The sequence below is a fragment of the Epinephelus moara genome, chromosome 8 (genome assembly GCF_006386435.1).
Source record: "Epinephelus moara isolate mb chromosome 8, YSFRI_EMoa_1.0, whole genome shotgun sequence".
NCBI lineage: Eukaryota > Metazoa > Chordata > Actinopteri > Perciformes > Serranidae > Epinephelus > Epinephelus moara.
The window spans coordinates 3,305,317-3,320,943 of NC_065513.1; the positions used below are offsets into that span (position 1 = coordinate 3,305,317).

The 15,627-nt window shown below is 43.0% G+C and overlaps 1 protein-coding gene across 1 annotated transcript in view; it reads right to left on the reverse strand.

The window, feature by feature from the left end:
* Positions 1-10,195: 10,195 nt before the first annotated feature.
* The window catches only part of imp4 (IMP U3 small nucleolar ribonucleoprotein 4), a 13,564-nt gene continuing 8,132 nt past the window's right edge, over positions 10,196-15,627 (reverse strand). Inside the window, exons 5-9 of the mRNA XM_050050383.1 lie at positions 15,329-15,461; positions 13,533-13,687; positions 13,343-13,437; positions 13,175-13,248; positions 10,196-10,588 (exon numbers count right to left, since the gene is read on the reverse strand). Coding sequence (XP_049906340.1) covers positions 10,476-10,588; positions 13,175-13,248; positions 13,343-13,437; positions 13,533-13,687; positions 15,329-15,461 — 570 coding nt within the window. The 3' untranslated portion in view covers positions 10,196-10,475. The remainder of the gene's footprint in view (positions 10,589-13,174; positions 13,249-13,342; positions 13,438-13,532; positions 13,688-15,328; positions 15,462-15,627) is intronic.

Consider the following 15,627-nt stretch of genomic DNA (forward strand, 5'->3'; position numbering starts at 1 on the left):
GCCGATGGGTTCCGAGAATGACAGGCGAGTAATCCATTGTGCAGTTGTTTAAACTTATTAGAAAACTTTGCGTTCTTCTTCCAGGAGCGTACACAGCACTGTCACGACAATGACTACAACCTTGTCGTAAACAACCCCCATTCCGTTTCCGGTGGCGGATTAGTACCAACGGACAATGAGGCTTCCTATAGAAAACCAATGGGGTAGACAAAATGTTAAATAAATCATCACGGAAACCACAGTTTGCTACAATTTTTATGTCAGAACATCAATGAACACCACTGACCACTCGGTGAGTTTCAAAGCTTTGAAAACAAACGTTTAGGGTGGTTTTAGGGACAGATTCACACATGACAATATGCAGCAGTGTTAAGCCAGGCAGGGGAAAGCCAAAATCTCCGAAAATGAGCAATCATCACTATTTTGGTCTTGGCCACTCTATTTCATCATAAACAACCAAGAAATCGGTCTCAAAGTGCAAAATACCGGACTTCACCTTTAAGATTGTCTCAGAGATGTCAACTGTTGGATGGCACAAAATTTCCTTCAACTCAGTAACACAAAATTGGAAATCATACTGTTCAGTCCCCCAAACCTGTCAGCACCACTGTGAATGCTCTTGGTCCCCTGGCTAATAATGTGAAGCCTGCTACCAGAAATCTGGGAGTAACCTTTGACTCTGACTCTCAGCTTTCCAACCACATCAATAAAGCTGTCCTGCTCTGCTCCTTGGGTGTAAGACCCATCTCCAGAATCAAATCAGTTCTCTCTCACTCACACTTGGAAAAAGCCATCAATTCATTAATTAATTCATTCATTCATTCATTCATTCATTCAGTCATGCACTAATTTTCTCCCGTCTTATCTACTGTTATTCCCCCCTCTCTGCAACAACTAAAAGTCACTCTCCCACCTCTAACTAGATAAGAAGGCAGCACCTTGGCTTCTTACTGGTTTTAACAGATGACCTTACATTACCCTAATCCTGGCTTCTCCCCATTGACTCGCTGTGTGTTTTAGAATTGATTTTAAAATTTTACTGATCACTTAAAGCTTGTCTTACAGGCATGTTGACCCCATATGAGCCAGTTTGCAGCCTTAAGGGCCCAGACACACCAAACTGACTTCAGAGAACCGTCTCACATCACTGTGTCTTGGCCAAAGAGTTGCACATGAACACACCACAGACTTCACCTGATGGCAAACCAGCACGTATGTTCTGTGCTTGTGTAGGAATAAACACCAGCAGATATGTTGAATCACTGAAAGCGACAGTGGAGCTTGTTGGTGAACAAAATCACTCTCATTGGCACAAGAAGAGAAATCGAAGTGAGGAAAGTAAACAAAGACCTAAAGTCAAGAGAGAGTGAGACCAAAACAAACTTGTTCCGTAAAGTAAGGTTATTTTTCTTATCCATTGAGGTCTTTAGCAGAAACGTTTCCTGATTGTTTCTGTTATTGTTCACTGGTGCAGGGTAAATATGTTGTGTCTTGTCAAGTATGTTAATTTTATTCATGTTCATGTTTAGTGTTTCATATTTTATGTCATGCCTTAGTTTAGTTTCATGTTTAGTCTTTCGTTGTCATGAGCACTTTATGTTAAGTTAAAGTCACTCATGTCCAGTCTCGTCGTGCACTTCCTGTTTTATTTTGTACTCACCTTTTCCCTCTCGTTTCAGACCCTGACTTCCTCCCTTTGTGTGATTTTCCCGCCATTGTGATTGTCTACCCCGCCCCTGATTGGTTTCACCTGTGTTCCCCTACCTCATGTATAAATAGTCCTTGTCTCCCTTTGTCTTGTTGCCAGTTCGTCTTGTTCACGCTTCCTGCTTCTGAAGAGTGCAGACGCTTTCCTGCTTGCTCCAGCCTGCTTCCTTCTTTACTCTGCTTTTTAATCGTTTTACTCCTTCTACAAATCCTGGAAAATCTCTATATCCATCATTTCATGAATTATTTTAAGTAAACCAAGACTTTGAAGAACATTTTTATATTTTTAACCGATTTTGCATGTCCGGGGGAAGAAACCCAACAAATTCCTTCTGTGAGCGCTGTCGGAGATATCAACAAGAAATTAATGAGCTACAAGCACGGATTTTTGCTTTAGAATCAGAAAAAGGACTTCACAAGACGCTCACAGTGACATCCGGTGGTAAGAAGCCCACAGTTACTTTCAGTAAAAAGGGTGAAAAACCTGCTACTTTCATCTTAAACCTGAGTGATACTGTGTCTTTTCCAAAATTCTGTAAAAACCAAAATGCCTCATCCTGGAGAGAACTTGGTGCTAAGCCAAAGCAGCACAAAGTGATGAGAGACAATGTTAATACCTACGTAACATCACCCAAAATACAGCTTACAAACAGATTTTTGCCACTGTCAGAGTCTAATGTTTCTAACGAACAAAGAGAAAATGGATTATCTTCACGAAACTGGAGCCATAAAGTCGCCAAAAGACAGCAGGCAGACAGACAATCTGGACCAAACGTCAAGGTCAGAGATACGCTGCTGATAGGAGACGGTGCTATCTGTGGCATAAACCACGGAAGAATTCAAACATGCTGCTGTCCCAGTGCCACTGTCTCTGAGATAACAACACTTCTCCCAAAAGTTTTGTCTACACACCGAGGAGTCAAACAGCTGATCGTGCACGTGGGTGCAGTGGACATCAGAAAGGAACAGACTGAAGTCTTGAAAAGGGATTTCACTAAGTTCTTCAAGGAGCTTGATAAAGTGGAGGTCAAGGCATTCATAAGTGGACCTCTTCCAAACATAGACAGGAAGATAAACAAGTTCAGCCCGCTGCTTCAGCTGAACACATGGCTGTCCAAAGAGTGTGCGCACAGAGGATTGCACTACATTGAGAACTTTTATCTGTTCTGGAAACGAGAGGACCTGTTCAAGGGAAAGGGCCCACACCTGTGCAGAGGTGGGAGGAGAGTGCTGACGGAACACCTCCTCCACGCTCTGAGGCATCAGAATGGGCCGGGACAGGGTCCTGAGCGACCAGTGAGAGAAAAGAGGAACGAGAGAAGCATCTCTGTCGCAGAAGCCAGAGACCGAGCCAGTGTTTCAGCACCAGCTGCACCACAACAGCCTCCACCGCCCCCAGCGAAGGATTCAGCTCCAGCACCACAACAGCCTCCACTGCCCCCAGTGAAGGATTCAGGCCCGCCATCGGTTCCACCTCCCCCCGGGCCCTCATCACAGGCCTTGGACTCGTCTGTGACGGCCCCAGCGAAGGTTTCAGGCCCGCCATCGGTTTCACCTCCCCCCGGGCCCTCATCACAGGCCTTGGACTCGTCTGTGACGGCCCCAGCAGAAGTTTCAGACCCGGCAGCACCCCCATCACCTCCTCTACCCACAGACCAGCCCTGGGCCCCCCCTGCCACATCTACCCCCTCTAGAGAATTGTCCCTCACCGTCTCCTTTTCATCCCCACCTTCCCCCATGGGCCTTCCCAACCATCTTGAAAGCCTGATCAAATCAGGGATTAAGATGGTTCCCCTCACCCCTAATATAGCAAGGTCAAGACTTCTATCACCAACTATGCTGAACTCTTCCCCGTATAAAACTGTGCCCCTCAAGTCACACAGGAGCTTCAACTCTCCTGCTTCACAAACTAAAGCTCCCCCAGCTCCTCCCCCTCGGTTTTCATCTGGTCCATCACCCAAACTTCCCCCTGCTCGTCCTCCCCTGCCTGCCCCCAGAGCTGGTATCCCTAAGAGCTAGGATGCACAGGGCCTCTGCTGTCCCAGGACTTACAGCCATGATAAAGGTAATATCAAGCTGGGGCCCTGTGAGACAATATTCTCCCCTAGTGCTATATCTACAGCCACACCACATAGACCAGATTACAGAAGGACAGTTAGACTGTCCAATCAGAGAAATTTAATCCATATCCCTTGTAAGAAGATAATGTCCAGTCCTACTGAAACTAATCTGAAACTTGCTGTGCTTAATGTCAGATCCTTGTCTAACAAATCATTTTTAATTAATAATTTGATCTCTTCGTATAATCTTGATTTTATGTTTTTAACTGAAACATGGCTTGACAAAAACACAGGTAATGCTGTTCTAACGGAATCAGCTCCACCCAACTACAAATTTGAATCTGAAACACGAGAAAACAAAAAGGGTGGAGGTGTCTGTGCAATATTTAGAGATCATATGGTTATGCACAGGTTGTCATTTGGGGTGTTTTCATCATTTGAGTATGTATCCTTTAAAATGGAGCTAAAACAATCTCCGTCCATACTCTATGTAGTTATATACAAGCCTCCCCAGCACCGTCAAAGTTTTATTGATGATTTTACCAGGATGCTTTCAATTGTATGCACAGACTTTGATGGTTTGGTCATTACAGGTGATTTTAATGTACATGTGGATAATGTCTGTGACAGAAATGCTAAAGAGCTCAGTGCTGTCCTTGAAACCTTTGGCCTGACTCAGCATGTGTGTGAGCCCACCCACAGCAGAGCGCAGCACACTCTGGACCTGCTCATTACAAAGGGGGTTAATATTTCAAACGTCAATGTGGTTGATGTTGCTCTGTCTGATCATTTCTGTGTCTTCTTTGACCTGTCTGTTTCTCCCAAACCACCGGCTGGTCCTGCAGTTGTTCGGAGGAGACACATAAATAACAGCACAGGTGCTCTGTTCATGGAAATGATAAACTTTGAAAATGCCTCATGTTCTAATGTTGATGATTTGTTGAACTCTGTTACTTCGAGTGTTTTGAATGTTCTGGACACCATTGCCCCTGTGAAGGTTAAAATGGTTAAAAATAAGCAGAAGGCGCCATGGAGGAATGACGACTCGGTCAGGGCACAGAAAAGGGAGTGCCGGAGGGCCGAGCGGAAATGGCGCAAGTCAAAGCTTCATGTTCATTATGAAATTTATAAAGAAAAGTTGTACGTGTTCAACCAGATCTTACGTAGAACAAGGGAGAGGTACTTTTCTGAAATTATTGGAAACTGCAGTAACAACTCGCGTGTCTTATTTGCAACAGTGAACAGATTAACAAACCCTCCAGCTCAACTGCCGTTGGAACTGATCTCCACATCTAAGTGTAATGAGTTTGCAGTATTCTTTTGCGACAAGGTTCAGACCATTAAAAATGCCATCAATTCCACAACACCAATAACAACCCTGCAGCCACCTAGACACTTAGAGCTGACTCATTTTGCACCTGTAACTGACAAAACTGTCCAAGAGATCATCACCAGTCTGAGTTCATCTACATGCTGCCTCGATGTGTTACCCACTAGATTTCTAAAGTCTGTGCTGAGCAGTTTGTTACCACCACTCGCTCACATAGTTAACATGTCACTACAATCTGGAACATTCCCAAAGGCCTTGAAAACTGCGGTCATAAAGCCTCTCCTAAAGAAGAGCAGTCTTGATGCCACAGTACTGAACAACTACCGGCCCATTTCAAATCTGCCGTTTTTAGGCAAAGTCCTTGAGAAAGTTGTTTACCAACAGCTTACTGACTTTCTCCTAATGAACAACTCCTTTGATGTTTTCCAGTCAGGTTTTAGACCCCATCACAGCACTGAGACCGCTCTTATTAAGGTGACAAATGACATCCGCCTGAACACTGATGCAGGCAAAGTCTCAGTTTTAGTCCTGCTAGATCTGAGTGCTGCTTTTGACACTGTCGATCATGAGATCCTTTCACAGAGACTAGAGGACTGGGTGGGCATCTCTGGCACTGCCCTAAATTGGTTGAAGTCCTATCTAGAAGACAGGAAGTACTTTGTTGAAATTGGTAACTGTGTCTCAGACCACATGGCCTTGACCTGTGGGGTGCCCCAAGGGTCAATCCTGGGACCCCTTCTGTTCAATCTCTACATGCTGCCTTTAGGCCAGTTAATACAAAGTAATAATGTGTCCTACCACAATTATGCAGACGACACTCAGATCTATGTCTCACTGACAGCAGGTGAATATGGACCAGTGGATTCACTCTGTCACTGCATCCAACAGGTCAGTGTGTGGATGCAAAACAACTTTCTCCAGCTAAATTCAGACAAGACTGAAGTCATCGTATTTGGTCCACAGAAACAAAGAGAAAGTGTCAGCAGTCACCTCCAGTCTCTCTCTCTAAAACCTACAAATCAGGTTAGAAATCTCGGGGTAATAATGGACTCAGACTTGAACTTTAACAGCCACATCAAATCAATAACATCAGCAGCTTTTTACCATCTAAAAAACATTGCCAAAATCAAAGGTATAGTGTCTAAACCTGACTTGGAGAGACTTATCCATGCATTTGTCTCTAGTAGGTTAGACTACTGTAACGGCCTGCTCACTGGCCTCTCCAAACGGGCCGTAAGACAGCTGCAGTACATCCAGAATGCTGCTGCTCGGGTCCTGACCAGAACCAGGAAGTACGAGCACATTAGTCCTGTGCTCAGGTCTCTACACTGGCTTCCTGTGGCTCAGAGAATAGACTTTAAAGCAGCTCTGCTTGTGTACAAGTCTCTCCACGGCCTAGCACCAAAGTACATCTCTGACATGTTAGTGCCATATGAACCATCTCGGACTCTGAGGACCTCAGGGACCGGCCTCCTGCTGGTGCCCAGAGTCAGGACTAAACATGGGGAATCAGGATTCCAGTTTTATGCAGCTAAAATCTGGAACAGTCTTTCTGAAGATGTGAGACAGGCCTCTACTCTGACAATGTTCAAATCTAGGCTCAAAACAGCTCTATTTCACTGTGCATATGACTGAAAGGATCTTATCTGCACTCTTCTCTTTTAAAGTTCATTTTATAATGATTATTTATGTTTTTATTTTGTATTGTGATTTTAATGCATTTTCTTGTTCTGTAAAGCACTTTGAATTACTTTGTGTACGAATTGTGCTCTACAAATATACTTGCCTTGCCTTGCCTTGCCTTGCCTTCAGTCTGTGTGATGCCAGGTTTTCATGTTATCAGGTTTGATTCTAAGTTGTGATATTTTCTGATCCTCATTGTGTGTTTTGTTTTGAACTTTGAATATCCTCCTTGAGAGCGCCTTTTGTTTAAATTGATTTTGCCAAGTAAAATACTTTTGTTAAACCTACTGCAAGTCGTGCATTGAGTCCACCAGTTTCGTGTCTGAGGTCATTACAAAATATGCTCTGTTCTTTCAACATTAGATTGTGTTGTTGATGTGCTTACTGGCTAACTAGCCGGCTACTAACTGGCTAACCAAATTAACATTTATTTAAAATGAAATTCTTCTGTTTTGGCCAAATAAAAATGGCAACAAGCAGGCCTATAAGTTGTGACTTGAAATAAAAGTAAATATGCTCAGATAGAGATCATACATGCAGCCGCAGGCTGTAACAAAAAATCCAAAAAATGGACAGATGATGCAGATTGCCCCCCTTCATATTTAATTGCCCCCCCTTCATATTTAATTGCCCCCCTTCATATTTAATTGACATCACTTTATAATGACTTATAAAGATGTCTCAACTCCTCTCTCCTAGTGTCTCTTCCTGCCTCCTCCACTCTTATCTCCAGTGGGTGGGATTAAGATGAGAGGATCAAGGAGGTGCAAAGTGAGTGAGAGACACAGAAAGAGCGGTACAGAGAGAAAGACAGAGGGACGTGTAAATAAACTACACTACACATTTTGTGGCCAGTCTATGAAGTCTATGAACAGATTTCCATTGTTGTTCATACACTATATGGACACAAGTAGGCCTATTAGGACATCTGACCATTACACCTAGAGGGACTGTAATGACATTGTATTAAAATAAATATACTTTAATATGGAGTTGGTCCCCCTTTTGCAGCTACAACAGCTTCCACTCTTCTTGGAAGGCTTTCCACAAGATTTTGAAGTGTGTCTGTGGAAATTTGTGCCCATTCATTCTGTAGAGCATTTATCAGTCCCTCCAGAAAAACGCGATTATGCGATCGCATAATTCAACGCATAATCAGCCAAAGTCCGCATATTCATGCGGGGGCCGCATTTTTTTAAAGACGCCACACTTTCGCCGCATAAATCGCCGATTTCCGTGTAAAATGCGCAAAATATGTGGGGCTTGCATGATTTCATAATCCTCGCATTTTCGTTGCAAGGGGGGTTTTCCTTGTGAACGCTCTCTGTAATGTACAAACAACTGTTGTGTCTCTCTGAGGCTTGCTGTGCGCGTCACGTAATGAGACAGAGCGCGCACTAGTCAGAGTCGGTGTGATGTTTCTTCTCCTCCTGTGGGAAGGAGGGAAGAAACCTTCCAGTGAAATAACTCTCGCTCTAAAAGAGCTGGTTATGATTTTAGGCATGAATGTGGGATTCAGCCTCAGAGTAGCTGCGCTCCCGTCATCTCTGATAACGAGACAAGACGGGGAGATTGAAAGCGCACATAAATCACTCACTCTCTTACGAAGTCAGGGCTAAGAGAAGTGCTGTGTTTAATGACAGTAGTTTGAGAGAGATTTGTGACAGGCTCGAAGGGAGGTTCTCCCAGAGCGCGTAACACCAGGGGTAAATCCCACCGCGGTGCCAAAGAGCGTGTGACAGGTCTCTGTCGCCTGACGTCTTTCAAAAAGCGCTTAACCAGTGGGTGCGCAAAAACGGATCTCTCTCCATAGCCTTCATGACATAGTATATATTTTATTTATTTATTTTTACATAGGCTAAGTTGTAGCATATTCTAGCTACAGAACTTGTTTGACTCAGAAATGTTTTGTAAGTTTGAGCCATGTGTTTATTAAGGTCTGAAATAAAAAAAGATGAGAACTTAAATATTCCCTGCATTTTCTGTGATGTAGTATGCTTGCTTATCATAGGAAGTAATTAGAAATGACTACATTAAGGTAGTAGCCTAGTGAGAACAGGGTGTTGGGGGAATCACTTTTTTACTCTTTTCATCAAACCGCAGTTTTTGCAAGTTCCCGCAATTTTTACAAGTTCCCGCAATTTTTGCAAGTTCCCGCAATTTCATCGCATGAAATTGCATAAATATCCCGCATATTCCATCTTATTTTTTAAGAAAACGTGCTGCATAATCAAGGATTTTTGCCCGCAACAATCACAAAATAACTCCGCATTTTTCTGGAAGGACTGATTTATGAGGTCAGGTACTGATGTTGGATGAGAAGTCCTGGCTCGCAATCTCCATTGCAGTTCATCCCATAGGGGGGCTCAATGGGGTTGAGGTCAGGGCTCTCTGCGGGCCAGTCAAGTTCTTCCACACCAAATTCATCAAACCATGTCTTTATAGTCCTTGCTTTGTGTACTGGGGCACAGGCATGTTGGAATAGAAAAGGGCTTTCCCAAACTGTTGCCACAAAGTTGGAAGCATAGCATTGTCCAAAATGTCTTGGTATGCTGAAGCATTAAGATTGCCCTTCACTGGTGATAAGGGGCCTAGCCCAAACCCTGAAAAACAGCCCCATACCATTATCCCTCCTCCACCAAACTTCAAGGTTGGCACAATGCAGTCAAGCAGGTAACATTCTCCCGCCATCCGCCAAACCCAGATTTGCCCATCTGACTGCCAAACAGAGAAGGATAATTCGTCACTCCACAGAACACGTTTCAACTGCTCCACAGTCCAGTGTTGGTGTGCTTTACACCACTCCATCTGACGCTTTGCATTGGACTTGGTGATGTGAGGCCTGCATGCAGCTGCCCAGCCATGGAAACCCATTCCATGAAGCTCCCACGACACAGTTTTTGTGCTTTCAATAATGCCAGTGGAAGCTCCGAACTCTTCAGCTATGGACTTTTGGCAACTTTTTCGCAACATGCGCCTTAGCAGTCATTTAGCCTGCTCTGCGATTTTATGTGGTCTTCCACTTCGTGGCTGAGTTGCTGTTGTCCCTAAACGCTTCCACTTCTAATATCACTTACAGTTGACTGTGGAATATCCAGCAGGGATTATTGCCACCTTATTGCAAAGGTGGCATCCTATCACAGTACCTTGGTTGAAGTCACTGAGCTCTTCAAAATTACCCATTTTGTATCACAAATGTTTGCAAATGGAGACTGCATGGCTAGGTGCTTGATTTTATACACCTGTGGCAATGTGTCTGATTGAAAGACCTGAAATCAATAATTGACCGGTGTGGCCAAATACTTTATTCATATAGGCTAGTGTATCTTCACAATGCATATTTGCACATCTTTAATGTTTGCACATATGAATAAGTATGAACTTTTATTCACAAGGGGCAAAACAGTGAGCCAACTTAGATATCTGAAACAAATTTTATTACAAAATAGCAAAACAAATATAATAAAGTCACCACAGTACGCCTTAGGTCTTTGTTAACCAATGGCTTTGTCAAAACAGATTCCTTTTACTTGAAAAGTTCTGTCCCTCATGATGGATATGATGCAGTCTGACTGGGAAACCTTTGAACAGATTATACTTCGAGTCATATTTGGTAAGCAACTAACAAAAACATGTCATTTTATAAACACATTTTAAGATTTTTATTAAACACTTTAGCTATGCTTTATTAGTTCCTATTGCACACTGAGGAACCTCCTTTTCTTGGCAGTGTGTGTATATGCATGGTGACGCCACTCGACATCCGCCGTACTCTCATTCTCCAAGGTGCCCAGTTGGATCATGTACACTAAACAAAAGATCAGAAGGAAACTTTTTACACATTCCAATAGCAAGTGGCACAGAGCAATTCAACTCAACGTTTTATAGGAAAATGCCCTCAAACTATCTGAGAACAGATCATTTCACACTGTTTACTGGTGTGAATGCTGGAAAGCATAAGTTAATTAGACCAGAAACCTCAGGAGGGAAGTAGTATAAAGGACTTTCCCAACCTGCCCTTATTTTGACATTACACACACAAATTCCACACAGTGCATTTAGTTGAGTGTTCCCTCTCTCACCATATAAGATTTAGGTGATAGGATTTGCTTTTGGTTATAAGCAGGAGTATGAGAGTTGCGCCTTAGCTTAATCTCTATGAAATGACATCTCTGAGCCAGGAGTCACTTTGCAGTTACCATCACCACAGCAATTCGTGATTGCAGGTGGAAGCACAAAGCTGATTGAAATTACATTACATTTGTTTAGCTGACATTTTTATCCAAGGTGACTTACAATAAGTGCAGAGATGAGCTGGTGGGTGCAGTGTGACAAAGTCCTATTTAAGGACCATTTTTTCCAGCTTTTCACATTCCTTCAGCTGCTTCTTCATACAAAGTCAAGATAGCAATCCACTTAATTTTCAGCATCCAGCATTCACACTGCAATTTCTTAAGACATTGCCTTCTCTAGTTTTTCTTCCTTATCCCTAAGTTATGACCTCATCAGTGATATATTTTCAGTTTCAGCTCTTGTTGAAGAGACAGCTATTAATACTATTTTTTTCCCAGATAACATTCACAAGGCTTTCATAAAAGTTAGGCTTTTCTCATAACTATTTTAGCTGTGTTAGCATCTTCAGTGTTTTTTCACTGGTAATGCATTAAAGGAAGACTAACAGACTGGTGTCTCCTATCAAACTCAATAGAAATTTGAATTCTGCATTGTAGCTCAGTCCATAGGGACTTGGCTTGGGAACCAGAGGGTCGCCAGTTAAAGTCCTCGCCCGGATCAAAATATGGAGCGTGGACTGGTAGCTGGAGAGGTTGACGGCACCAAATCCCCCAATGGCTCAGGGTGCCAGTCCATCGGCAGCCTGATTTATTTCCGCTTAAATTTATTTTTTGACTTGAACACAACACAAAGACTAAATTAAAGTGCATTGGGATCATTTTAACATCTGGTCTAAGATGTGCACTGTGTGGGACATTTTACAGTGCTCTCTAGTGGAAAAAAACACTATGCAATACCATCACTGTTACTATGTGGCCTTAAGCATGTATTTGGCATTTCTGTGCTACACTTCTCTGCACATTCCTGTAGTAGTTAGCACTGCTGCCTCACTGCAAGAGGGTTTGAACCCACTGATTGGCGGAGTTTGCATGTTCTCATAATGTCAGCATGGGCGGCACGGTGATGTGGTGGTTAGCAGTCTCGCCTCACAGCAAGAGGGTTCCTGGTTTGATCCCAGGTGCGGGAGCCCTTCTGTGGGGAGTTCGCCCCTTGTCAGCGTGGGTTTTCTCCAGGTACAAATGTGACTTCCATGACATAATCAAAATAACAAAAGTCGCAACTCACGAGACCAGGGATTCACTGGCACTGCAGTGATGGTTGGAAAGCTCAAAAGAGCAGGAATAGTAACAAAAGTCTCAACTCACAAGTCCAGGGATTCAGGGAATGAGCAGAGGAGGAAGGAAGGATGAGGGGGAACTTGCAGTGATGGTCGGGAGCAAGAACAGGACAGTTCAGTACTCTGGCACCACCCACAGGATTCTTTCTTCACACATTCACACCGCATGGTGCTGTGCTACTATGACAATAAACAGAGAGCCCACATGGGCCGGCCACTGCATGCAGCTTCTTCTCATTGGCTGGGGGGGGGGGGGGGGGGGGATGCTAGTGCGGGTGACAACCAATCATGCGGTAAATGGTTTCAATTTAGGTGACGCGTGAAAAGAGACAGAAATGCCTTGCAGTCCCGTGCAATGCGGTGAAAAGAGACAGAAATGCCTTGCAGTCCCGTGCAATGCGGGGCGTCTGGTCACCCTATGCGTGCCCAACCATAAATCGGGCTTTACAATGTAATACTGGTGCTGGTCATACAGTCTGAGAACCCAGAAAGACCTTCCCCAGTTCCATCTACAGTGAAAAAATACTTCTTGTAACTATGAAAAGCTGTGATATTTACATGTTGTATCTTGATAGCTTACAACCTCTGATTCCAGTCTTAAAAGTGAATTATCTTTTTATCTGTTAGGTTTGGGCAGTATCTTAGTATTATGGTATTTCGAGGTATTTATAAATCCTGGTGGTATGATTTTCAGTACAGTCAATGGTACATACGCTCTTCTATTAATGTCAGACAGAGAGGCTGTACTGAGGATGTATTATATGTAGTGCACAGTACTTGTCACAGGAGGTCAGTCTCTACTGGTGGAACAGACCGTAGAGCTGACAGACATGGTGATTGTGAGTGGTGGAGGTAACATTACAGGGTGCCACACACTTACATCTTCATATACCATAGACCTCGGTGAAATGTCAGAAAGGTATGACGGTGAAATAAGGGTATGAAAAAATAGATACCGCCCCTGAGCCTACTATCCATACTTACATTTCATTTCAAACCTTGGTCCAACCTCTGTCAACTCAATGTTCTTGTGGTCTGTTTTCTTGTAGGTATGATGCCTGTAACAACAAGACATATTACTCTCAGTACTGTTTACCTCAATAAGGCAATGTTTGTATGGCATTCACACTAAGAGAGTCCCCTCACACTGACCTGAAAGAGATGAAGTCCTCTTGGTTGGCAAATGTGATTACACGTCTGCTGTCCTCCTTTGGCACTGGAAAAAGATACTTGAGGATATTTGATACCTGCATGAGCAGAATTAATTAGTTGTACCCAAAAACGAGTGGTGAAAGCCAACATCAGTGGCATGTGTACAATGCATGGTCCAGCATTAACTCACCCTAATGCCGAGTCGCGAGGTGAAGTTGTGAAAAATGAGGTGGGGGTAGGCCTCAGACATGGTGCCTATGTCTGGAACATCGTGCCTCATTACCACGTTGTACAGTGTGAAATAAGCAGTGGGTCCAAACGGCAAGTGGCACACCACCAGGCCATCTGTAAATGTCCAGGAATTAAAAAAAAAAAAAAAAAAATTCTTTTACTTCATGTGCATTGCCTGTCTGTAGTGACTCTAGTTTACTGCATACTCTGATTACAAAATTCACATTTTATCTTGCTTTATAGTTGTATAGTTGTACAGCTGAGGCTGATGGAATTCAATTAGAATTCATCTTCTGGGGAGCACGAATATCTTATCTCATCTTTTCTGCTTGAATTTCTTCTTCTCTAATTTCTTTGTAATTTTGACAACTTGTGAGAAAATTAATTTCTGTCTCAACTTCTCCTGTTCTGCTATGGTGTGTGTGTATATATATATATGTATATATATATATATATATATATATTTACACACATACAGTATCTCACATAAGTGAGTACACCCCTCCCATTTTTGCAAATATTTCATTATATCTTTTCATGGGAAAACACTATAGAAATGACACTTTGATATAACTTAAAGTAGTCAGTGTACAGCTTGTATAGTAGTGTAGATTTACCTTCCTCTGAAAATTACTCAAAACACAGCCATCAACATCCATCAACAGCTGGCAACATAAGTGAGTACACCCCACAGTGAACATGTCCAAATTGTGCCTAAAGTGCTGCGATCATAAACAGACTAGAATACCGAGCAACTCACGCCAGTCAAACTCAACTGAAGGTTGTGTGTATCTCCGACATGTTGACAAGGTATTCCAACCCCTTTGTGGCGACTGCATCGCCAATTCTACACGTGAATAACAGAGAACTCCTAGCACTTAGCCGTTTATATTTTTGTTGAGTATAGGCAATTAGAAAATGTGCTGGAGATGGTGAATGAGCATTTCAAAGCAACTCAAACTCGTTATACGAGTACCCACGGTGTTTCCCTGATTAGCAAACGTTAGCCCCACACCTCACGGGCACTTGTTGCATGTTGCTTTCACCGTCTCCAGTGCATTTTCTAATACAATGTAAACACCAGTGCTACCTGTCAATATGTCGGAGATACACACAGCCTTCAGTTGTGTTTAACTGGCTTGAGTTGCTCGGTATTCCAGTCTGTTTATGATCGCAGCACCAACACTACACGTGAATAACGGAGAGATGAGAGACGGAGAAACAGTCTGCTCTGCTGCACCTGTGTGTAGCCTACGACGTCACTGTTAAGGGCACGTTCAAGAACACCAACATTGTGCAACAGTTTAACACTGTTTTAAGGTTTCTCTTCTGGTCATCGGCCTTGTGAGCACAGGGATCGGCCTAAGCCGATTACCTCAAAATGGCATTAGACCAAAACGGTCACAATTTCGAGCCCTGAGAATTGTAGTTTATGTATTGATTGGATTTCTGTTTTCCACTGCTTGAAATATCTCAGTTTATTATCTTTGTGTATTTGTTTTACTTGTGAGTTGGGAATTATTTTCATGGCATCACTTTGACTTATGATTATGATCTCTCATTTGTTCCATTCCAGATGTTTTTAGCTGGGTTCAGACAGTTTTGCTGTTCTAAGCAGGCTCCAGTCAGTCAGTCAGTCAGTGCATGTGGCTCCTGTAGGATGTCTAAACACTGCTGAAAACCACCTGCTCTTAGCCACAAGGACCAATCAAGTGTGACCAATATGAAAATAAACAAAAACAAAAGAGGGCGTACCAGGCTGTCCTCTTGTTTCATGCACGATGATGAGGTCTGTAACACTGTTGGTTTTGCAGGCTCTCACAAGTGCGCTGATCTCATGGCCTCCTCTGTTCATGCGCTGGGCTCCAGGGAACATCAGCTTTACCTCCTAGACCAATTGTAATACATGGCATGTTATTCTCTGCTGTCTTTACTTACTCCCCACCAGAGTTGGGTATAACACGTTACTTTGTATATGTATACGCATTACTTTGTATATATATATATATATATATATACACACATACATACATACATACATATATATATATATA